Below are 24,873 nucleotides of genomic sequence, written 5' to 3' on the forward strand. Positions count from 1 at the left end.
TCGTGGTTATTCTTGAAATAGTCTTTACTTTGTCATTAAGAAAGGCATTTCAAGGCAGTGACATAAAAATGCATGCAACAAGTTTCAACTTAATATACAATTTCAGGATAATCCTAAACATTTTTATAAAAATACATGCTTTATTTTTCACATGGATTGTTTTATCAAAAGTGAATCTCCTCTAATGTTGTTCGTGTTACAGTGGTACAGAGTTTCCGAGAGTCTTTGAAACATCAAAGCTGAATCGACCCTGTGGCCCCCTGACTCCAGGTATCTTCTGGAAACTTAGACCAGAGGTAGCTGTCCATCCAAAAACCCCTGAGTCCAGCTGATCGTGCCAGAGCAGTTCTACTGTGCAGTAGAGACCATTTGTGTAGGGATGTAAGAGCTCATGTCTGTTGGCGAAGGTGAGAGCAGGTGAGACTGTTGACTTTCTGTGGCCTGAGAAGCAGGATACAGCTCGAGGCTCTCAGAGGAAGCTGTTGACAAAAAAAAAAAGATGATAGAAATTTTCATCTGGGCTGGAAAGCTTTTGACACAATTAACTTCTTTCCAGCACCGAGGCAGAGAAACCATAGGTTGTTCTATAATCTTTGATCAAATGTTCATCTGTGTGGTGTTGAGGCTGCGTAGCAGGGGTTTACTGGGTTACTGCCCATGTAGGTAGACAAGGCAATAAGGGTGTGAACACACTGGCCTGTCCCTAAAATCAGACAGCCAACATAGAGTTTCTGTTAAGTAACATGTTAAAACTGTTAGGAATTATTACATACGGAAAGTGTAAGAATACTGGGACGTCATTTACATGCTGTAGAACGTGCTACTGAAATGTAGCTATGATGGGGAACAAGGAAACTTCACTAAAGCAAGGGAAAACTATTATTATTATTATTATTAGGCATTATACATTGTGGAATGTATATAGTCTTTCAGTTAACTACTTAAAAGAAAACTGCTTTGCAAAGACCGTTTAGTTATTTCATTGGTTTGGGTTATTTCTTTGCCTATTCACTGCTCTACACAGGTGGCTGTAATGCACCTGTAAACATTTTTTTTTTTTTTTTTGTGACATGACGATAAAACCCAGACAGATTATTTTATCTCGGATGGGACCTGGGAGAGAGGACTGCACACCGATGACCGGTAAACCTGCTGTTGTCATGCCTTTTTTATTTGTGTTCAGTGTTTACAAGTACACAACACAAGTCAATGTTCCCACACTATATAAATCACCACTACGGTAAGCGCCGTAGGTGACAGTTATATATATCTAAGTTAAAAAGAAGAAGAAGAAAAAAGGTGGTAAATCGTTATCTTAATTTTTACTTAAAAATAAGTGGTTAACTGGACTGAAGGCTTGTGTCACTAAGATTCCACCGGAGTCTATCATTAACTTTTGTTGGCTTAAAAAGGCAGAATTAATCAAATGTTTAAGATCAGTGGCAACAACCTTAATACTAGTTCTTATGTCATTTTGATTAAAAAAAAAAAACGTTGAATGCACTGGATTTATTTTACTCCTATGATGATGCATGCATGAATGGGAAATAGGCCTACACTTTCTTACTTTTCTTGCTAAGAGTTAGACAAAAGGATGGATACCACTCCCATGTCTGTCTGTAAAATATGTAGCTGGAGTCAGCAGCCACTTATCATAGACTGAAAACAAGGGGACACATCTCTGTCCAAAGGGATATCTTGTTTAATCTGTACAAAAACTGTAAATATGATAGCCGGACTATTTTTTTTAAAACTGGGAGCAGGGACTTCTGGGGGTCTTGTAGTCACCGTGGGGGTTGCTCCGCAACCAGCTGAGCTCATCTAACTGGCAGCTTCAAATTGAACTCCCATAACTCTCGACCAGAAAGCAAATAAATGTATTTCTCGAAATGTTGAACTACTCTTTTGAAATCTTTCCGAGTGGCACTTCAACAACTACAATTTCTAAAATTCATCTAATCGGATTATTAAGGCCCAGCATGATTGATTGTGTCATGCTGAATCGTGGCAAACGTGGCTCTGAAATTGTCAAAATATCAATCGTATACATTTGTGTAAGTACACATGACGTCAGTCCAAAGACGCTGCAGTAGGATGGCGAGGACGATGAGTAAACCCGCGTGTACCTGGTACAGGTGTGTGCGGCTGCAGGTGGAGAGAGTCTTCTTGTAGGGCTCGATCCGTCTGTTCCTCAGGATCTGCTGTTAGATTCTACCCCAAAACAAAAATCAAAGACACGTTTTTTTTACCTAATCAGGATTATAACTGGGCAATATATCGATATTATATGGATATCGTGATATGAGACTAGATATCATCTTAGATTTTGGATATTGTAATATGACATGACAAGTGTCGTCTTTTCCTGGTTTTAAAGGCTACATTAGGCTACAGTACAGTCATGTCATTTTCTGAACTTACCAGACTGTTGTAACTGCTCTATTATTTGCCTTTACCCACTTAGTCATTATATCCACATTACGGATGATTATTTATCAAAAATCTCATAGTGTAAAAATGTTGTGAAAGCACCAATAGTCCACACTACAAAATATCGTGATATTTGATTTGCTCCATATCGCCCAGCCCTAGTCAGGATTATACGCGCCTCAACAGAACCACCCAGCCATCCGAGCCAGTTACCTGTCTGACAGCAGTGAGGCTGGTCAGCGTCCCCAGGCCGCCGCTGTCAGCGATGACCATGGCTTGAGACAGCAGACTGGACGAATGGTACTGGGGCGAATCAAACTTGTTGTACACTGTAATGAGGAACAACATGATTTTTTTGCTCAACATAACATGTTAAACTCACGTCAGTTTGTTGCTGTGGCCTTACTGTGACATGGCAGCTGCGCCATGGTCGCCATGAAGGGACTGGCACCCATGTGACCCTGGAGATGGTGTGACAGCGGCTGCTGGGGAGAGCCGTGAAGCTGCTGCTGGAATGAGATTGGCTGGAGAGTGGTGAACCCGCCCCCGACATTGTTGATAACAGGCACGGTCTGAGACTGCGTGGAGGCTAAACCTGTGAATCAAAAGACATTATTGTTCTCTGAATTATTCTTTTCATTCCTACATAGAAAACAGAGGGAACTAGAGAGAGGCGATGTTACCGATGAGAAGTGAGGACTCCCCCAGGCTCATGACGCTGGGCAGGGAGGCCATGATGAGGCCCTGGGAGGAGGCGGGGGACGCAGACAGACTGTGCAGCGAGGTCAGAGTGCTTACTGGGGGCAGCGGGCCACCGCTGGACACCTGAGACCAGAGGAGGGCACGGTCACGATGGCAGCAGTGCATACAGGTAGTCTACAACAGTAGCTCCGAAACCTTTTTCATGTCAAGGAGCCCCTAAACTGACACAAATTACACCACGGTCCCCCTTTTAATACGATTTTGTCCCGGGGTCCTCTGTCTGATCGGATCTTTGCTTTTAGATGTATTATTTTTTTGTGATTAACAATTTTTATTTTTGACACCAGACACAAAACTTACAATTTGCAACATGAACATCTTCATCACCACTCACCCAGACAAAAAAAAATCAAGAACAGATGACACAGCAACTACAATATTCAAGACCATACAACAAAATAACAAAATAGACAATAAACCATAGACCAAGTAAACATACGTGTAAATGAAAACACCATAAGCCCATCATACGGGTCTCTGCCCAGCACAGAGCTTCTTAGGAGCCCTCCAGAAAGCTCAGGTAATTCCTCCATCCTCTTAGAAGAATCTGTCTGACCCAACTTCTAATGTGCTTTTCTATTCTGTTTAGGTTGAACCCACTTTTAGATGTATTATTAAAGAAAGTGTATGAAACCCATGACCACTGGTCTAAAATATCAACTCAGGCAACGACACATGCTCTCACCAGCTTGTGGCTCTGTGTCTCGAGGAGTGTGTGGCTGGACTCCAGCTGAATGGGGCTGACCACCAGACGTCCCACTCTCTCTCCTGCGCTTCCTCTGGCTGAGCTCACACTTTCGCACAGGATCTGCTGGCTGTATTTCACCCCTGGAAAACAAGAAGTCAGGCCCCAATACACTAACGGGGTTCATATTTTACACATTAAACACATGCATGGGTTGATGGCTCCAAATTGCAGTATGAGGTAACTGAGAAATATGAGCGTGGCTACTAGAACCAGTACAGTCATGTCTACAAGAGTGCGGTGGCCTGTTTGTTTTTACACCAAGGGATCAAAAGCGAGAAGAAAATCTCAAGATCCGGCCTAGACAAGTTGAACTTTGTCTCGACAGAGAGCTCGCTCGCTTCCTCTTTCAGGAGGCAGTTTGGATTTCACTCTTGAATTTTAATTTCTCACTCGTCAAGCTTGCCTGTACATTGTTAGGGTATTACCGTGCTCAGGGCTCGGTGGGAGGTTGGGGTGAGAAGAGGAGGCAGACTGGTTGGTAAAAGGTGTGTCGAGAGACAGTTTGTGACGGAAAGCCTCCTCTTTGCGGCGGTTGGCGAACCAGTTGTACACGCGGACCTCGGTAACCAGGTTGGAGCCCAGGCCGGCAAGCTGGGAGGGGGACACCCCCCTCTGATGACACTCTGCCCTGAGGGAGGAAGAGCACAGAAACACGGCTTTACATTTTGAAGGCAGACACTGCGTTGGTTACCTAAATCACTATTTCACCAAAGGATTTTAGAGATACTCTCAAAACCTTTGTGAGCTTGACCAATCACCTACAGGTTGTACCTCCAGACAGACCTACCAGGGAAACAGATGGTTTTGGCAGTGTCATGTGATCAGATATTGGGGCAAGTTGACCAGAAGAACACTGTAAGAATGTTTACGCCAATCTGCCTCCACTTACTTAAAAAGGCCCAGCAATCATTTGTTTTGGAGGGATTTGGTCATAAGGAGAATATGTACGATCAGATACCAAGCTTTTAGTGGCTTTAATAATCATAATACAAAGCTTGACCTCACTGATCCAGCCCATGATTTGGGTCTCATTGGGCCAAAGTGACACACGTCTCACCTGTTACAATCCTCCACTAACCCCTCTCTCTCCTCCTTGCTAGGGTTCTTCTGTCGTTCGTAGGCGTGGAAGAGGATCTGCAGGGACGCTGGACCCCATTTGAACCTGTTCCTCCGTCCTTTCTTAGACTCCTCTCCTTGCTCCTCCGCAGAGCCAAGGCCATGTTTGGCGTTGGTAAATTCTGAAAGGTGAACGGTCATTTTTTTTTTTTCTCTCTCTCTTTCAGTCTCACGCTCTTAGAGAACTGCTATTTGATGCGTGTTTGAAAGCCGAAAATAGGACTTTTGCAGCTCCACAGCTGCTGGTGTACTCACGCTGGCTGATCTCGCCTCGCTTCTTGACGTACCAGGTGTACAGAGACGCTCTCTTCTGGTTCTTCATGGGCGTGCCTTTGTTGAGGTGCTGGGAGAGATGGGACTGGTTGAGTCCGGTGGACTCCACCACCTCTCTCTGAGGGAGGTTGTGCTGCTGCATGTAGCTTTTCACCATTTTCGCGACGTGCCAGGGGTCCTCCCTATTAGACAAAGACATCACTTTTGTGTGTTCCTGCAAACCTTACATTGTTGGGTTACACTTTACTTGAACCTAGGCTGAACCTGAGAATGGTATAAGGTGACCCAGGCAGAGAAAGTGAGCGTTTTTACGCTGAAAGAGAGAGAAAAGATAAAGGACTACATTAACGCCCAAAGGTTTCCTCCCATTCAGTTGGCCCTCTTTCCTTCACAGTCCACTTCCAACTTCTCATTCCTGCCAACTTTCTTTGACCAAAAAACAAGAGGGAGGATCAAAGGCGGAGGAATCTTGAATTCGGAAATCCCAAAAATCTGATTCAACACAGAGAAGTCTATGTAAACAGTTCAAGTAGAAAGTTTGGTTACACTTTACTTGAAGGTATCTACATAAGAGTGACATGACACTGTCATGAACGTGTCATAAACATCATAAACAAGTCATAAACGTTTATGACATAACACGTCACGACAAGTGTCATTCAGTTTTTGTCATGACGAAGTTAGGGTTAGGGTTCATGTGTCATGACTGTGTCATGTGTTCATGACAGTGTCATGTCACTCTTATGTAGATACCTTCAAGTAAAGTGTTACCCATTATTGTGTATTTTTGTTTATTGGACAGAAATGTATCCCTTTTTTCCTTTCCCCAATATTTCTGGTTATTTCTAACAGTTAAACCGTTTCTAGAAAAGTGCGTAACAGTTTGCCACAACGTTAGACATAAAGCATGGTCACTCAGAGGGAAGTAGAGAGAGGCTTATTGACAGAGAGAGATAAGGGAAAGCACACAGGGGCAAAGTCCAGCCCGCTCAGATCACTGGAGGGGAAAAAATGTAGAAGGGTTACGAAGCCTAGACGCTTTCCAACTGTCGGTTCAGGAGCAGATAAAATACACAAAATAAAATAAAATAAAATATGTTTTAAAGAGCTGCACAGCGAGTATTTTAATACATCTCAGAAAAGCAGCGTTAATACAAATATCAGAAAACAGGTTGAAAAAAGATATCACTCGTGCCTTATGTAAACATAGCCTCACATGACCAGCCCTGCTCCATTAATCTTCACCTAGAATGCATGTAGCTTATTTATTAAGAAATGGCCAGAGAATAATGATGAGGGTGGGTAATTAGTAACTAGCAAAGGAGGAAGCCTCTTTAAATTCGCCTCAGAAGCCAGATTGCAGAGGGAGAGAGACAGACAGAGAAGCAGGAGAAGGAGGGAGGATTTGGTAAAGAGAGAGGGGGTACCGACCTTAAGAAGAAGAAAGGAAAAGAGGGGATGTTATCAGGTAAACTGTTGTTTGAACTCTCACTCTAAGTTTTGATATACAGGAACTGGAAGAGAAGAGGGGTCAAGGCAATTATTTTTACCAATTTTGACCTGATTCAGGTCCTACACAGGCACAGACACATTGCTGTGTGAGAATAGAGAGAGACTCAGGTGTTTTTGCTGTTGCCACGGAGCTTCCAGAGAAGTGCTGGGATCTACTTACTGCAGTAGCTGGTCAACTTCGGCCCTCAGCTTGGCCGCCTCCTCCGGGTGAAGCTTCTCCAGCTCTCGGAATATAGGCGGTGGGAAATCCATTTCTCCCTCCTCGGAGCTCTCTCCGTCCCCCCTGTCTCTCCTCTCGGCGCCAGCACTCGCCCTGTCTCGCTCCAGTTCCCCCATGGCTTGGACCAGGATATCCCGGGACAGTCCAGATCCCAGCAGGGCCCAGATCAGCTGCTCCTGAAGGGCAGTCAAACTGCTTGGCCTCGCCATGGCTGCCCCGGGCTTCTCCTCTGCCCTGTCTTGCATTGCTCTGAAGGCTTACCTCGCTACCGCCTCGCAAACAAACACTGCTCTCGTGTGCGCTACCGCACTCAAATGACAGCCAGACAGGCAGCGTTGGGCCTCATATTTGTGGTCCCTCTTCAGCTTAAAAGAACAAATACTTCCATTTTCCCCTGTGTTGAATATCCTCCCGATGGGTCCGGAGCCGCCTGGTTTTAGCTCTCCACCTGCTGTTTTGCTTTCAAAGGTCAATTTTCTTTTTTTTTAACCTTCCTCCTCTTCACCCCCCACCCCTCCCTCCTTACATGCGCCCTGTGAACTTTGTCCCCACTCCCTCAGTTCCCAACAGTGACCAAAGTGCAATTTAAAAACAATAAATAAACGTAAGGGGGATGTCAGAGTTGCATGCAGGGCTGTAGCGGCAACTGATCACCTCTCAAAGCAGACACAAAAAGACACGTAAAGAAAACAGAACCGAAATGTCGCGTGGTCTATTTATTAATGGAGGTATTTCTGATTTCACAGTGAAACAGACTTTTTGGGGGGGACACACAAAGAAGCTCTTCTTACCCTTTTGTTTGAATCATGGATATTCCAAACTCTGATGTTGAAGGTGGTTAAAACCAAAAAGTCATAATAGAGGTACAGAGCAACGTTAGTTTAAATGATCAGACACATGGTTTGATATGTCCTACGAGCCACTAGAGAGCGCCGTTGTGCCACGTTTACAGGACGTGTCCCTGTACCAAAGTTACTCCACGTTAGGGGCTGTAGCGGCCCGTTGTGTACACACAGTGTTTCTACATTGAGCACGAGTTCAGTCCCCCAGTAAGATAACAGTATCCTTTTTAAAATCCCTTCTGAAAATGGAGTTGTTTTGACTTGATTAACTTGGGTAATTAGTTTGCATGTGTGTGTATTGATGTGTGTGTGCAGGTCGGTGTGTGTGTGTCCTATGTAAAAGCCAACATTCAATGGTGCAAGAAGTACCCAGATCCTTTACTTAAGTAAAAGTACTAATACCACAATGTAAAAACCAAACAAACAACTCTATAATTAGTGAAAGTCTGGCCTTTAAAAGTATTTTATTTTTAAAGTTAGGTTACTTAAACCATTCAAAGTTAGAGTACTCATTCCACAGAAAGTTAGCCCTGTGACTGACACATTATTATAATCATATTCTATTGTTAATACTTTACTAATTTCTGTGTGACTAGCATTTTATTCTCACTTTATTTACAGTGAGGTAGTTTAGCTCCGCGGTTGTCAACCTAGAGAGGTTATTAAATTAGGGGGGTTGTTTGATAAGTGTGGTAGAAAGGACAAATTAAAAAAAAGTGTGCATTGACACAAATCTGTTAACATTTTTTTTTGCAGTATCAAATTTTTTGCTTTTGTGAAAATAATGTAGAGTCATTGGTACTCAAACTATTCTTTTAGTGAAACCATGTGAGAAGTTTAGGGGGGTGGAGGGGGGATGTCCCTTTGGTGGAACTGCTAACTAACAACTCAAAGACATCTGAGATGTGACAAGAGGCCCCAACTAGACGCTGCACTTTCTTTTACAAGGGGTCACAAGCCAAAAAAAAAGGTCAGGAACCACTAGTTTGATATTTAACAATGTATTATATTTCATAAGCATTTCATGCACTAAATCTAACACTAAAACACTAAAATTGTCACCTGAAAGGTAACTAGTAACCAGCAGTCAAGTGAATGTAGTAGAGATAAAAGTGCTTTTTTAAAGTATAAAGTAGAATAAAATGGAACCACTCAAGTTACAATTACGAGTACATCAAAATTGCACTCGACTACAGTACTTGAGTAAATGTACTCAGTTATATTCCACCACTGGTAACATGTATGTTTACATATGACATCATCAAAATTTCTAGGGTTTACTATTCTCACTTTGTATATACATCTTGTACTTTTTCATTTTCCTTGTCAAGCACTTTGATATCTCTGGTTTTGATAGGGGGCCACATAAATAAACGACTGTTATTACCACTATGGTATTATTTTACGGTCCATCTGCTCACCTGTTGACATTTCAACTTTCTGATGTCTAAATAAGACACAAGACACAGTCTTAATGTCACCGAATGCAAACATAAATCTACATTTTGTGCAGTTGATGTTGGTTATTGTTTGTAAAGACTCCCTGACTTTACTCTTATGGCGTGGACACATTAAGCCGATTATCGGCCGTTGGACAGTCTGGCGAGGTCAGTGACTCGAATCTGTTCGGTGTGTCCCGTGCCGTCGTCAGTCTGGGGGGCTGTCGGCGTTCATTTTGGCCGACCTGACATGTTCGGTCGGCGGCAGGGCAGTCAGGACTCACCCGGATATGGCGAGCGGAATGAGGTGACTAGAGTCTCTCAAAATCTGACGAAAATCTTTTAAACTGACCTTTTTTGAGCTGAAATGAAGACAGATTCAGCAACTGCATCGCTTAAAATGTTTTCAGAAACACGTTTCAGTGAACTATTTTAGTACAATATGAGATCGTATTCTGAACGGCCGCCATGACAGTCTGGCTTTGAATTTCCAGAGAAAACAAACCCACGTTCGTCCAATCAGCTGCCGGTTTTCATTTCTTGGGCAACAATTTAGAGTAGCGCCACCTGCTGCTATGAAGACGTATTACATTTCTCAAGTTGGTGTCGCCTCAATGTGTCCCGGGGCAGTTTTTTTGTGTCATGACACTGTCATGACACAGTCATGACACATGAACCCTAACCATAACTTGTCATGACAAAAACCGAATGACACTTAACTAAAAGAAGCGTTATGTCATAAACGTTTATGACTTGTTTATAATGTTTATGACACGTTCGTGACAGTGTCATGTCACTCTTATGTAGATACCTTCAAGTAAAGTGTAACCAAACTTTCTACTTGAACTGTTTACATAGACTTCTCTGTGTTGAATCAGATTTTTTGGATTTCCAAATTCAAGATTCCTCCGCCTTTGTCAAAGAAAGTTGGCAGGAATGATAAGTTGGAAGTGGACTGTGAAGGAAAGAGGGCCAACTGAATGGGAGAAAACCTTTGAGCGTTAATGTAGTCCTTTATCTTTTCTCTCTCTTTCAGCGTAAAACGCTCACTTTCTCTGCCTGGATCACCTTATACCATTCTCAGGTTCAGCCTATCAGCACCTTTTTGTGTAGAGCTCTTGTTACCCCACCCCACCCTTGGGAAGATGGCATTATACTGTATTTGGAAGGGTAACAGAGCTCCCTCTATCTCCCTGAGACATGCCACTGACCTGTAATTAAGTCCCATTGTATTATTCAGAGGAAACTCCTCACCAAAACGGACAGAGGGCAATGTGTGTGGATTTCCAACAGCTCAGATACCGCTGTGACTAATGCTCCACCACACAGGCTGGGTTTATCAAAATGGACCACATGCAGCACACATTAGGGCTTGCATTTTCCCTCTCCAGAGAACTCAAAGCTATGTTGATTGATAATGAGATACAATCCACACTGTCCATCTCTCATTAGTGAGCCATTGCTGGCTGCCTCTGTCTGTGTTCTCACCGCTAGCTCTCTCTCTTTCTCTTTTCTCAGCCTAGTGCCCTCCCGTCCGCCCCATCCCCATCCCCACCATTCGAACCCCATTGATCATGCATGCAGAAATTTAACACACCCCTTAATTCCTGTCCAAATAGCCCCTGTCCCACTTCCAGAGCTTCATCTGCTCATCTGCAGAGGATAGAATAGGCCTGTGTGCGGGCAGGACACCGGCTGCAGCATTCAATGAGGATAAACTGTGTAAGAGAGGACAATCACAAATCTAAATCTGTGCCCCAACATCCTGCGTTATATACACACTCTGAACTCGTAGTGTTGCTCTGATATGATCGTGTGTTGCAGTGTATTTTGGAGCCATAACCAGCACAATAGTAGTGTCAGTATGCTTCAAAATCTCCAGACTTTCCAAAACTTTGCACCAAACCCTGAGCTTCGGGTAGGACAGGATCAGGCTATAATTGATTGGCCTTAACATTGGTTACCAGGTCACATGTTGAGTCAGTGTTGAGAAGATTAGCCAGAGCTGGCTTTGGTACTAATTAAATACTTAAACCCCAGCAATGAATGAGCACAGAGCAGCACACAAACCTCCTGTTGTACCACATGGCATAAGCTGGTTTGCAATATGGAAGGTGTATTAAGACCGACAACAGTTTCACAGTTTCTGATGATATCCAGAGTGAGAACACTGATGCAACTCAGTGTCAAACTCCCCCATAGATATTTACTTAAAATGAATGAATTGGAAATGTTATGGAAGTTGTAGATTAGTTAATATCAGTGATAACAGTGAGATGACAAATAGAACAAAGTCATTATTGTGTAACAAACCATAAGTTGCCATTCAAGCACCTCAGATACATTATAAGAGCCTGTGAGTATATTAAATGAGCAGTATGACTTCATGTTTACCTATTATTATTTAAGTCTGCTACTGGAATCGAGCATTGATAAGTAATTTCTCAGCCGACTGTTGGCCAATAGTTGTGAAACTGATTGACTTTGTGGCTTCACTTTTCCATTAACACTGTAAGGACAAAACAAAATGTACAGAGAAGCCTACGACATGGCCTGTTGTGAGTAAAAGTTGTCTCTGTAATATATTTTTACTAAATTGAATTAATAGCACATGCTATTAATTTCCTGGCAATACAAATACCACTTTCATTCACATGTGGTTTGTCATAATATATCATAGATTTATGCAAGACTTTCACTGTAATCTTTCCTTTTTTTCAAAGACCTTTGAAAACGGATTATATTACAAATGAACATTAGTTCTCATGTAAATTGTGCCTGTTAACACTGTATCCAAACTAGGACGGGAATTTCCTCAAATGAATCGAAGTTAGCCGGAATTTGACAGGAAGTTATGAGATTGTGCCTTCAAAATAAAGGCATGTCATGTTTGTCACAAAAAAAAAAAAATAAACAGCATGTAAAGGGGGTGTAGTTGAAAACATCCGGATATCAGAATCAGTTGAATTATGGTTTAGATTTTATGAAGTTTTGTTAGCTTTCATGATCTTATTTGACATTGTATAGCTTATTTGCAAGTGTGATGTTTCCTTTCAATTCAGTAGGCTAGCTTTTTGTAAAATATGTTTTGCTTAATGAATAACGCTGTATCTTTATAAAAATGCTACTTTTTAAATCACATGTAATGACAGTATTTTCTTGATACAAAATATTTACATAACATATTTGCAGAAAGGTTTTGTGTTTTATGTTTTGAATTTGATTTTTTGGCATTTTACATTTCTCAAGTAGCCTGCAGGCTAAGATTGAGCCTCACTTATAGCGGGCCATATCGCCAAATCTGGTATCAGGTATTTGGTGCCCCCACCCCCCCAAAAAAACAACAACAACATAGCTTTATTCAGCTAAGTAGAGTAGTAACATGATCATTTCTTTATATGGTAATAGGTCTGTATTTTAGATTGACAGAGAGGGCATGTGCATTGGTTTGATGTTTCACAACAGTTAGTTACCTCATTTAAGCTAAAGAGTAATCAAAAGTGAAACTTCATTATGCTACTTTATACAACAGTATTTCAAATATGTTAGCAATAAATAATAAAAAAGCAAAATCCAGTTTTTTTAAAGTTTGCATGCATCCATGCACATGCAATTTAGGGGATCCAGTATTGCCTGTCAGTTTTCATAATTTTTGGTAATCAAAATACATTGTTTTCAAAAAAAACTATAAAGACTTTACAAGTACTTCCCATCCCTGATTACCGTTGCCTCTCTGAAAAAGTCACCACCAGCTTTTTTTATTTTGAAAGGCCGAAGCGGAAGCGACGTGGTTGCTAGCCGTTACCTTGACGCCGGAGCCGCGTGCGCCGGTGTGGTGGGATGAGAGCGAGAGACCGCAGCGGGACTGACTGACTGGAGGAGGAGGAGGTGGAGTCTGTCCCAGCCTGCATCTGGCCCGCTCCTCTCTCTGTCACCACGGGCCAAACCCGCCCAGCTCCTCTCACTCACTCACTCACTCACTCCCTCACTCACTCTCCGTCTGTTCTCCCGCACGGCTCGGCTCGGCTCGGCTCGGACACAACGCAGCACTCAACTCACACAACACACACAGCGAGGACACGGAATGGAGACGGAAGGGAGCCAGAGCAGCCTGTCCACCACGGACTCCCCTCACGATCCCTGGTAACGAAAAAACAACAACAACTAACTTTAAAAAAAACTCTCTCTTTCCTCCTCTGCTCCTAGAGCTGAGAAACAAGCCGGGGATTCTGCGAAGGGACTCTGGCCTGCAGCCAGACTCGCACACCTCCACACAGACAGCCTTCATGTTAAATAAGAGATGATACACTTTCAAATTCTGCCTTTACAATTTCAAAACATCAATAACAACTTTGTCTTACTGTTTAAGCCCATACATATTCATCTCTCTGGAATCCTCCTTTCGTAAATATGCAACAATATTATATATTCTCCTTTTTTTTTTTTTTTCCACAGCAAAATGTTCATAGGTGGACTCAGCTGGCAAACAACACAAGGTAAATCTTTTTCCACCACTATCTCTCACAAAATGCCACTGTGTCTTTACAAATCCTGGCTTTGATCAGATGGAAGTTGGAACTAATGGAAACTTATTGGAAAAGCTGCATTTCTTAATATCTTGGTTTGTTTACATTGAATTTGTTTTTTTTTCTCTTTTTCTTTTTGGGGGTTGACTAGGAATCCTGTTTCAGAATGAATGCACCCATTCACAACTACCATAGAATGAATGAGTGATTCTTTAAAAAAAGCTCATTAAAAGGGGTCAAATTTGATTATTCAAGTTTGTAATAAGATGAGAAATTTGAGTTGAAATTACTATGCACTTGACAGTTTGTTGGGTCCTGATCGCAGGTCTTTTTATGTCTGACTCGTTTAATTGAAGAAAAAAAAATGTATGAAGTTTGGTGAGGGGAAATCTCAGCAAAGTGAAGAAGTTGGACTCTCTGTAAGCCAAAACACCCTCGCTATGTTTGTATTAAAAAAAAAAAAAAAAGTTGTCATTTCTTGTTAACCTCTTGATTCGTCAATTCATGTGTCTTCCCTCCACTTGGTTTTGGTTTCCCAGAGGGCTTGAAGGAGTACTTCTGCAAGTACGGCGAGGTGAAGGAGTGTATGGTGATGCGAGATCCGGTTACTAAGCGCTCGAGGTGAGGGAGCTGTGAGGCTTCTCTGCCGGAGCTGAAAGTTTATCTGACCTCCGTGATTCCTCGCTGCTCATAACGTATCATTACATGTCAACATCAGTTTCTGTGTCATTAATACCTTCTCTCCCCCCCTACGGTCTCTGCAGAGGGTTTGGATTCGTCACCTTTGTTGATCAGGCCGGCGTGGATAAAGTTTTGGCCCAAACCAGGCACGAGTTGGACTCCAAAACAGTGAGTTCTCTGTATTTACTTCCCACCACCAGCTAATCCCATTGCTCAGTGTTTGATTAGTGGATTTCCCAATAATCCGCTAGAGAGGTGTATCACTGCTACATTTTAGTATTTACTGAGGTTCCACCACGCGGATGTTTCCCTCAAAACCATGTCTGCGTCCTGCCGCCACACCTCAGAATGTGAGCACTTGACACGATTTGAAGCCGGTTAGTCGACGACAGCCCGAGACACACGGGGGAGAATGTGCACTCGTTCTCTCTTCGCTCTTCAGCCGAACAGAAGCAGGAAAATGTTACCCAGTTTCAATTTCCATAGAAACAAGGGGGGGGGGGAACCGGACGGGGTTGCTCTCACTGCCAATCTTTGATTTGGTCTCTGGGAAGAGAGAGAGAGAACCAAAACTTTCTTTCTGCTTTTTTTTTTTCTCTTCTTTCTGTCCCAAAAGGGTAGAATTGACCCCCTTCAAAAAAAAAAAAAAAAAAAAAAAAAAAAAGTTTCTCAATGGAACAGGCAAATGCAACCTGAAACCATCAAGGAAGGTGTCAACGCAGCCAACGAGCAAACTGCTCACAGCCTCCTGTAGACTTCGGGAAGAATAAAAACTGTGAATGTCGTGATGATAAAGCCAGGCCCTTTCATCTATGTCAGTTGTAACTTAAAGTGCATTAATCGCCTGTGTTGCAGTGTGTGTGATTGTGTGTGTGTGTGATTATGTGTGTGTGTGTGTGTGTGTGTGCCTTTTTTGTCAGTAATGAATGTGGGCCGGTCTGGGAACAATGTGGCCCCGTTGGTCGCCATAGGGACCACTGCCCCCGCCTCTCTCCTCTGTGGGAGTGGTAATGGCTGCTGGTTAGTCACTGTATTGAAATGAGGGGAGGCTATTTCTTCTTTCCCCTTTTTTGTGCTCTGAGCGATTGCACCTTCTTGAATCTTTGGAGGATGAGTGGAGGTGCTCAAGAAGGAAATAAAAAAAAAAAAAACAGGTTGTTTTCTGTAGAAAGTTGCAAGGAAATGAGACATTTTTGTTATTATGAATCCAGAATTAGCAAAGATTGGAAGTTACTTGAAAGAGAAGTCCAACTGAATTTAGTTTTTTTTTATTTATTTTTTTGTATTTCTTTGGTCTCCCCAGTGCCCTACTGCTGTAGTGTCACTTTGCAGGCACAACAGCTATGACAAGTAGCGTCATCATGGTTGGACGCCACTAACTCGCCATGGGGTTTGTTTCCATAGTGACTCCCCCCCCCCCCCCCCCCCTTTCCACAGTTGAAGAATGGCTCTGTCACAAAAGAAGAAGAAGAAGAAGAAGAAAAAAGATAACAATGCACATCATTTACAATCTTGGATACCAGAAATCAAGACAGCATAAACAGGTCACAGATAGCGGAGGTCGTGATAATGACAGTTCATCGTCGCGTCGCCTTTCCTGATGAGCAGCATTATGAAGTTTATTTATGGAAGACCCCCAGAGATGACGATTCCCTCTTTTTAATTTGAGTCTCTCCACTTAACTTGTGTTAACCGTGCGCAGCCTCGTGGGCCGTGTGGCAGGGCCCCTTGTGGCTGGCAGTTGGGTGTGTCGGTGGGCGTTTGTAAGTGGGGGCTGTGGCAGCCTCAGAGAGAGAGTGTGTGTGTGTGTGTGTGTGTGTGTGTGTGTGTGTGTGTGTGTGTTTGGCGTGGAGAGGGCTCAGTGATCAGCCACAGGGGTTGGATGGTGAGTAGAGTAGGCCTTTTTAGACTGCTCACCCTGCCCCCCCCCCCCCCTCTCCCTCTCTCTCATGCTAACAGGTTATCCTGTTAGAGAGGGGAGAGAAAAGTTCTCCAGTGGCAACAGAAAGAATGTGCCATGCTGTGACCGACTGAACCGCTCCGGCACTGGAATTAACAGAGCTTTGCACAGGCCAGAGGCTAAAGAGCAAATACAGTGCTGCAGAGGAATTTATTGGTACTTATTGTGTTGAAGGACAGATGCGGCCCGGTTTTGACCAGTATAGGAAAGCAGCTTTTACTGTGATTTATTTAACTGCTGCTCTGTTAGTCGCCCCTTCAGGGTGCCCTCCCGGCTTCCTGCTATCTGTAAAGTTAGTGGCGGGCCGATGCAAACTGCACCTTTTTGTGGGACAAAGTTTCCATTCAATCGCAGCTCCAAGCAAGAGAGGTTCACAACAGAGTCACACAGCTCCAAGCAGAGTTGCATCAGGCATACATGTGGCCCCGTTAACCATTTCCACGCTGACCCGAGTGGAGAGAAGAGGGGGTGGGGGGGGAGGCAGCATAACCCCATATGTGATTAGTATGGCTCTCCTAGCTAATAGGATTGGAGTCAACAAGCTTGAGTTGTTCCTCAGAGATGTTGAGTGCTGCCCAATCGGCTGTTGCGTTAAGTGCGTTTGCAGCTCAGGCTGTGACGGGCGGCGCGCGGGGCCAACTGTTGCGTAGCTGGGATGTAGTTGGTCAAAGGGGATTGCCCTGGTTTCCTAAACCTCTCTTAGAATTAAGTTCAGCTTCTTCTTCCCTGTTTATCTTGCTGTGAGTTCGGAGGTGGTTAGGCCTCTTGACACCTAAAAGTGACTTCACACGTCTTTAAATAGAACAAAGTGTTTCAGCGTCTCTTGACTTTGGCTGTGATCAACGTTTTTTTTTTCTTTTTCTTCCTTCCAACGAAACAAATCAATTTCATAAATACAGCCACTTTATCTGTTTAATGTCCACAATTTCCTTCCCCTGCGGATGTGCTGTGTGCTGCCATGTGTTTGATTTTGCTTGTTTGTGTGTGTCTGTTTGTTTTTGAATGTGCACAGGAGTGTTGGACATCAGGAGGGTTGGTGACCGGAGGTGACTATCAGAGTAGTCTAGCCACCATAGAAACTAAACAGTAGACTCTGCATCTGATCCTCCAGTCTTAGCCTATAGTCTTCTCACTCTGCTCTCTAGAACCAAAAAAAAAGAAAAGAACAAAAGAGAAGAAAAAAAAACCTGAGGTGATGTCAACTCTTATTCAAGTAGAAACAATACTGTTACCCTTACTCTGGTAAACTCATGCGGTTTACCATAGAGGTTCTAGCTCTCTACTGTAGTTCAACTCTACCCTCTCATGGTTACGGACTAATCTTAGCGCTGTACTGTCTCACCATCTGTTAGTGTAACAGCAGTACAGTGTGGAGTAGTCTAGTTGTTCTCTAGCTCTACTAGAACAGTATAGACTAATATAGCGGTCTCAAATTCCAATTTTTACAGCCTGTCTATGATTGCATCCTCATGGCATGGTGTGGTTCTCTCTCCAATCTTTACCTTGGTGACATTCAGTGGGCTCAACCACACGTGTGAATTTCTTTTGTTTATTTTTGTGTAGTTGTAGTGTTAAGATTAATATAAAAAAAAAAAAAGGTTAAACTGGTGCTTTTTTCCCTGGGTGTAAATGTAAGGAGGAGCTGCAGGGCAGAGGACGAGCCGGATCACCTGAATGGTCCCTGTTGTTGTCATCACTTCCGTCAAAAGCAGAGAGAGAGAGAGAGAGAGAGAGAGAGAGAGAGAGAGAGAGAGACAGAGAGAGAGAGAGAAAGAGAGAGAGACAGAGAGCGAGGCAAAAACAAACATACACAAACAAACAGACAAAAACCCGGGTGGATCTTGACGTCAGTGTGGTTTGATTGACAGCTCCCTCCCCTCTGTCCCGTCTTCCTCTCCCTCCTCGGCCCTCTCACTCTCTTTCGGTCACACTTGTCCTGCCTCGCTCGGGCTCTCCTCGCCGAGGTGAGGCGTGTTTGTGATTGTAGTGCCCGTGTGAGATTCCAGGAGATCTCATGTCACACGGTAGTGACGAGAGAGGCAGGGGTTCACTGGACATTCCCAGGCATTCCATCTACGCACAGCTACACGCACGCACGCACGCACGCACACACACACGCACACGCATCTACAATTCTTACATCATTCACATACTGGAATATAGACGCAAGCATACATACAAAAAACCTGGGATAAAATCACATTCACGGTGTACATAGATGCACAAACACACACACTGAAGGTTGTATCTTTGATTTTATCCTAATATAAATAACCATATTTCAGTGTAAACATCACAGACAGATAGTACAGTAGGTTCGACGTAGATAGGATGTTTTAAAGGGTTGTTTCGTCCCAAATAATGAAAATAACATTTTCACACTTACACCCAAGGTACCGGTAGTTTCGGGTTTTTCTTACCCAGGTTTTGAGTGTCAGCCTTTTGAGAATAAAAATTCAATTTTCTGAAATAATGTTACAGTTACTTTGAACAAACCCGTTTTTACTAACTACTTTCCACCATACTAACAGTTCCTATGAGAACTGTTGGCAGCGTGTTTTGTGGATAATCCAGACGAACAGCAAACATTGTTTCTGAAAAGAGATCCTACATTTAAAACTATATAGTGTATAATTAGTAGTTGATCTCTCAGAACCTGGGTACATAAAAACTATCTGCAACTAGATACCACTGGAAGAAAGCTGTATTTTTAATTGTAATATCCGTGAACTGACCCTTCAGTGGAAATAATTCAAATCTATGATCGACTTCTGGACGTTAAATCCATTCTTTCTTTTATGTCATCTACCACTAGATCGCTGTCAGACTACACACACACACACACACACACGCACACACGCACGTAAACAAATGACAGCAGTGCGTTCAGACCAGGACGTAGTCAGAACCTGGTCTACTATCTGAAGCAGGTTACAATGAGAACACATCACCAATGTGTGTTGCTTAGGGAACATATTGTGCATTTGAAGTCAACTTCATCCAGATTTCTTTTCTAAATGGTGTCATTCTGTTTTCCAGCACAGCCAGGGCCGGGGAATAATAAGCCTTTTTGACAGCATTGCTTTGATTTAGGATTGGTGATAACACGGTGCTAGGCCAGGAGGAGGACACCATTGACGAGTCGTTACTGAATGAAAGCTAAGGGTGTGATGTCAGAGAACACCAGGGTAAAGGGCGACAGGTTGCTGGTTCATCGGTATCATGACACAACACTAACCAGCCCTCTCTTTTTCTGTATTCTCTCCCGCAGATCGACCCAAAGGTTGCATTCCCTCGCAGAGCTCAGCCCAAGGTGAGTCAAAGCGTCTCCCTGTCTTAGTTGCAATGCACCTGCTGCATTGTTTGCAGCAGGTGAGAGTGTGTGTGTCGAGTTAGTGTGTGTCACTTATCGGCACTAATGCCGCGTAATCTGATGAACATGAGCAGTGCTGACATCACTGAACTGTTAGGTGATCGCGTGTTTAACAAAAACGTCACAACTTCAGAGACACTCATTATTGTTAAGTCTACCTAAACACGTTTGTATTATGTTTCAAGTACGCTGTTTCTGATCTTAGCCGGTTAGTGTCTTACATTACCAACAAAACAATGTGAAATAGAAAGGATAGCTTAGTGAGGCAAACGGCATGAAGGAATACTGCTAGTGTGTGTGTGTGTGTGTGTGTGTGTGTGTGTGTGTGTGTGCGTGTGCGTGTGTGTGTGTGTGTGTGTGTGTGTGTGTGTGTGTGTGTGTGTGTGCGTGCGTGTGGCTTTGGAACATTGAACTGAACAGAACAGATTTTGGCTGCATCATAGGTTGTTGCGTCGGTGACCCATCATGTGTCCCAGCTGCAAAAATGGCCACGTGTGAGGTGTTCACAAGGATAAAATGATAAAAAAAAAAAATTAACTACACATAGAAGACCTACATGAATCACTGACATTGCTGAATGTAATGTTAATGGACAGTATCGTCCCACGATGCAATGCAACAATAACAGAAGTAGTCGTCGACGATGAAACTCTTGGGCCTCAAGCACCCCCAAATAGAAAAAATAGAAATGACGTAATATAATTAGTGTAGACAGGATTGCAAATGAATAAAACAGAATGTAAACAGAATGTTAAAGGAATGTAGTAATGTACATATGCATATATAATAATAATAATGCGTAATATATAAATACAGAGGGGTGAACGGTTGTGAAACAACAAAGCGAATCATAGCTAAAAAATAAAGAATAGTTGGTTTCTCCATACAAAGAAATTAAAGCTGGTATAGGCACTTTTCTGGATGCCAGAATTTGAAAATACAGCCGTCCTCCTGCAGCTCTCCCCTCTCTGTTCTAAGCCCCCCCCCAGACACGCCCAGGCATAGGCACGCGCTTCATACAGTAACCTGTACCAGTACTAGTCATTCATTTCAATTATTTCCACCGTGATGGTGATCCTGATGCCGTTACACAGTGGCAATTCTATGAGAATTACCGTCCTGTTTTCTTTGCACGCTTGTGGGCCTCTAAAGCCCTTTGAGATGACATTCTTTGATTTGAGGCTCCTCTCTCTACATAAACATGAACTTAAATTAGCCACAGCCTTTGGTTACGGTTAGCAGAAGTTTCGCTGATATTGACACGTTTTATTACATTTATTGTCAGACTCTCTTTTAGACTCTCTGTCTGATGAAGTCCGTCTTGCTTTTTTGTGGTTTGCTTTGCGAGTGTAGGCAATTGTTGCCAATGCTAGAATAGCATATATCTGCAGGGGTTTCTGCCATTCAATCAGGCTTTCACCATCTGAAGGGACGTGCATCTGCATTTGTAGATCAGCCAATAGGAAAGCTCTCTCTATGAAAAGACCTGTGATTGGCCAAAGTCTCCCGTCACAGGCTAGATTTTCTAAAGCCTGAAAAAAGAGCCAAGAGGAGGTGCAGAAGGCTAGTTTTTTTTTTTCTAAGACCACTTAAATTACAATATGCTAAAAGATTAATACTGATTTTTTCCCCCCAGCTTTAAGTAATAAATACTTGCTAAAAATATATATTTCCATTTTAATTTTGAAATAAATAAAAATGTTCTAATGTCACAGTTTGACTCACATGTATACGCAGCTTGTGTTATACTGTATATGTTGTTAGTAAAAACAGGTATTTCTTGATACACTGTATATTGTGTATATATATGGATCTCAAGACACACGTTCAGTGTTAATGGGTGTAAATTTAGCCAACCACCTGTTTCCTCGTATCTGATTTATCACTAAATTCTAAGAACATTGTATCATCACGTATAAACAAGATATGATCACGTATATATAGCCACTGATGGGAAACTCTGCCGTTAGATGCTGCTTGTCTTCTCCTTTGTGTGACTGAGCAAGCAAATTTTCCTTCTCGTAGAAAGAAAGTGTAAGTGATGCAAAATAACCAAAATAATGACATGTGCCAAGTGTTTGCTTGCACCCAGGATTTACTTTGTGTCCAACACAGGAAATAGTGCTTTTTATTCAAATATTGTGAGTGCTGTAAATCAGATCACACCAAACAGATGTGGGTAACATTAAGAAAAAAACATGTTTTGTTAGTCTGTTTGGGCTCCACGGGCCATGTTTAACCCTCACCAGAGTCAAAACAGGGTTTAATAATGCCCCCTGCGAACCTGAACAATACGCTAAATGATATTAAAAATATAATCATGAATGTCTGTACAGTACACTTTACAGATGAATGAATAGCAGTAACCATGCTGCAAACACACTTTTCATTCAGTTGCTCCAAACAATACATTACTCAGTGTTTCTTTCCTACCTCTTGGTTGTTTTATTGAGAGCAGTAATTCCTTCAAATATTTTTCAAGGACTTTGTCATCGCACCTAATCCTCACTAATGTTCACCAATGTGTGTAATTCCTTATTATTTCACAACGATAATTCAGAAAATTGCAAATACAACATGCCCAAAGTTTAATTTACTACTTTAGTTTAAATTACTCATTTTAAGCCATGTCCTTTTAAACTGTGGTCCTTATATATATATATATATATATATATATATATATATGTGTGTGTGTAATTTGATTAAAAATGGACAAGATGATAACAACAGTCAGTAGAAAAAAGTGTTTATCTGTGCTTTTCCTCCTCTTTCAGTTAGTGACACGAACCAAGAAGATCTTTGTGGGAGGCCTGTCAGTGAACACAACCATCGAGGACGTGAAACAGTACTTCGACCAGTTTGGGAAGGTGAGCGATGTTTAAGAGAGCGTTCAAGTTCTTGAGATGTCTCACACACACACACACACACACACACACTGTGGTGGAAATGTTCGACGGAATGATCAGCAATATTGATCCGAATGGAAACGAGGATTGCTTTTTCAGTCATATTATGGAAGTTTGTCTTGTTGGCATTAGTGCCGAAACAAATCAACAGCTTAGGAACACGTAGTACCACATCCCACCAGCTCAGCCGAGTCTGATTCACCAGAACTTCTCCGAGAAAACCTTCACTCGGAGTCGAGCGAGGGCCTTGAAGTGAAGGGGTTACTGCGAGGAGGAGGAGGAGGGCGAGAAAGGAGGGAGAGAAAACGCTTGAAGAGGGTAGGAAGGGAAAAATAACGAGGCTGAGAGGCTCCGGGAGCAGCAGGCGAAGTTAGGGGGACTTTGAAGAGGGAGTGGAGAGAGAGAGAGAGAGAGAGACAGGGGGGGGGGGGGGGGGAGAAAAAGTTTTGTAGTGAGTGTGTGGCGATGGTGAGGAAGAAGGAGGGATTATCAGAATCTGAATTAATCTGATGTAACAGCTGCTCCTACCCACAACCCCCTCCTGGCCCGTTACCGTGGTTACCTGGCTTGCCCATTGTCCCCAAGTAATTCTGTGGGTAGGGGGGTTTTGTTCTGAAGGAGGAGGGATGAGGTGGTGTTTGGGGGTGTTAGCATGAGTGTGTGCGAGTGTGTGTTGGGTGGGGGTCCACTCAGGACTTCAGTACCGATAAATGCAAAGTTGACTAATGCTCAAAAAACCTGCAAACTTGTCACTCAGCCTTCATTTTTCTTCCTGCATTTGTTTGTGTGTGTGTGTGTGTGTGTGTGTGTGTGTTTTTAAAAATATACATATTTCTTGAATAAACTTTTGTCCAAGTTCTTATATTCTGAGGTCTGTGACAGACATGAGGCAGAGAATAGATGATGGGCTGACAAAGGCGCTGACGAGGGAGGGAGGGCCTGATTGAGAGAGGTTTGCGGAGGCGTAGGAGAGGGAACTGGGGCAAAGATGGGGTTTTGGGGTGTGGGGGGGTTTACGGGGGCCATTATGCCTCTGTACAAAGCTAGACAAATATTTAGTTAGTTTGTACAGAATTTATCTGCATACTGGAAGTTTCTGGATTGTTCACACTCCTAAAATTGTCTCCTAATGTCAAACTGACCATCAATAATGTGTGTGATTTTTTGAGGTTTGGTTGATTTTTGTACAAAAACAAAAGACCAAATCCCATAAACGTTTTCAGCAAAGAGCAGGTGGACGATCTGCACCTCGTGGCCCCTCGAAACTTTTCAAAGTCAAACGTGCAAAGGCTGGTCCGACGGCGCGGCACTTTATTTTCAGTTCCAAAGGTTTGGCCTCGAGTTTCCCTGTGCTCCCTCCTCAATCATAACGAGGAGATGGATTTTGCCGAGAGAGATATCGAGGGATGGACAGTGAAATGTAGGCTCCAGCCATCCATGGAAGTTCCTGATTAGACTGCCTCACTGGACCTTTTGTGTCCCGTCCTGGTGAGGACAAAGGAGCGCGGAGAGGGATGGGCAGGGGATAACAGGGAAGATGAGAGGTGGAAAAAAAAAAAATAAGCATAAGAGGGAATATTGTCCGGCGGTACTCCATTAAATGCCCAGTGTTTGAAATATCAAGCAGCGATGTGCCATTAACTCAGCGTGCGGCGTTTTAACGGGCAACCGCAAGCGTTGTTGTGATGTTTTGAAGCATCCTTCAGGGCGACTGTGTGTTCACGTCGGGATCAAATGTGTCTGCATTGTCTTCTTGACCCTTGCCTTCGGTACAATTGATTGTTTAAAAAAGAAAATTGGCAATCTGAGGAGTTCCTACTGTCAGGTCTCTTGGAAAAAAAAAAAAAGTGTCAGCTAAATGGCAAAAAAAATAAAGAGTGTTTTTAGGAGTGGAACATGTTGCAGGCATTGAGCAAATGTCAGGCTGGAAGGAAGCAGTGACTTGAGAGGCATCAGAGTAACAGGTCCCCTTTCAAACTGACACTCCTCACTCACCTTTGACCTTTCTGTAGGCAAACTGCCCTTAGGGGGTCCACAGGCACACACTTACACACACACTGTGTCCTCTGTGTGTGTGTGTGTGTG

General features: G+C 42.9%; 2 protein-coding genes across 4 annotated transcripts in view; one reads left to right on the forward strand and one right to left on the reverse strand.

Moving 5' to 3' along the window:
* Nucleotides 1-6: 6 nt before the first annotated feature.
* hnf1a (HNF1 homeobox a) lies at nt 7-7,306 on the reverse strand. The gene is made up of 10 exons (XM_028577771.1): nt 7,002-7,306; nt 5,312-5,511; nt 4,998-5,178; nt 4,366-4,568; nt 3,878-4,020; nt 3,114-3,255; nt 2,837-3,025; nt 2,644-2,759; nt 2,127-2,211; nt 7-479 (listed from the first exon to the last, which is right to left on the reverse strand). Exons 1-10 carry the CDS (start codon nt 7,304-7,306, stop codon nt 349-351), a joined length of 1,695 nt encoding a protein of 564 aa, XP_028433572.1. The 3' UTR covers nt 7-348.
* Nucleotides 211-24,873, forward strand: part of msi1b (musashi RNA binding protein 1b) — a 34,655-nt gene continuing 9,992 nt past the window's right edge. For 2 of the 3 annotated variants that reach the window (XM_028577420.1, XM_028577422.1), the window contains exons 1-8: nt 2,550-3,301; nt 5,041-5,185; nt 13,113-13,485; nt 13,798-13,838; nt 14,408-14,489; nt 14,633-14,717; nt 19,781-19,822; nt 22,657-22,749. In XM_028577420.1, coding sequence (XP_028433221.1) covers nt 13,427-13,485; nt 13,798-13,838; nt 14,408-14,489; nt 14,633-14,717; nt 19,781-19,822; nt 22,657-22,749 — 402 coding nt within the window. In that variant the 5' untranslated portion in view covers nt 2,550-3,301; nt 5,041-5,185; nt 13,113-13,426. Of the gene's footprint in view, nt 1,144-2,549; nt 3,302-5,040; nt 5,186-13,112; nt 13,486-13,797; nt 13,839-14,407; nt 14,490-14,632; nt 14,718-19,780; nt 19,823-22,656; nt 22,750-24,873 lie in introns of those variants that run through there. The other variant, XM_028577421.1, reaches the window with a different exon arrangement.

This window comes from Perca flavescens, chromosome 5, assembly GCF_004354835.1.
Source record: "Perca flavescens isolate YP-PL-M2 chromosome 5, PFLA_1.0, whole genome shotgun sequence".
NCBI classification, from domain to species: Eukaryota; Metazoa; Chordata; class Actinopteri; order Perciformes; family Percidae; genus Perca; species Perca flavescens.

What these genes read in the sequence shown, in the direction of transcription:
- hnf1a (XM_028577771.1), bottom strand. Translation starts at nt 7,306, where the DNA reads ATGCAAGACAGGGCAGAGGAGAAGCCCGGGGCAGCCATGGCGAGGCCA. An exon ending in CCCACCGAGCCCTGAGCACG is followed by an intron (nt 4,021 to 4,365) that starts GTAATACCCTAA and finishes CTTGTTTTCCAG; the next exon opens with GGGTGAAATACAGCCAGCAG. An exon ending in GGCGCAGCTGCCATGTCACA is followed by an intron (nt 2,760 to 2,836) that starts GTAAGGCCACAG and finishes TCCTCATTACAG; the next exon opens with TGTACAACAAGTTTGATTCG.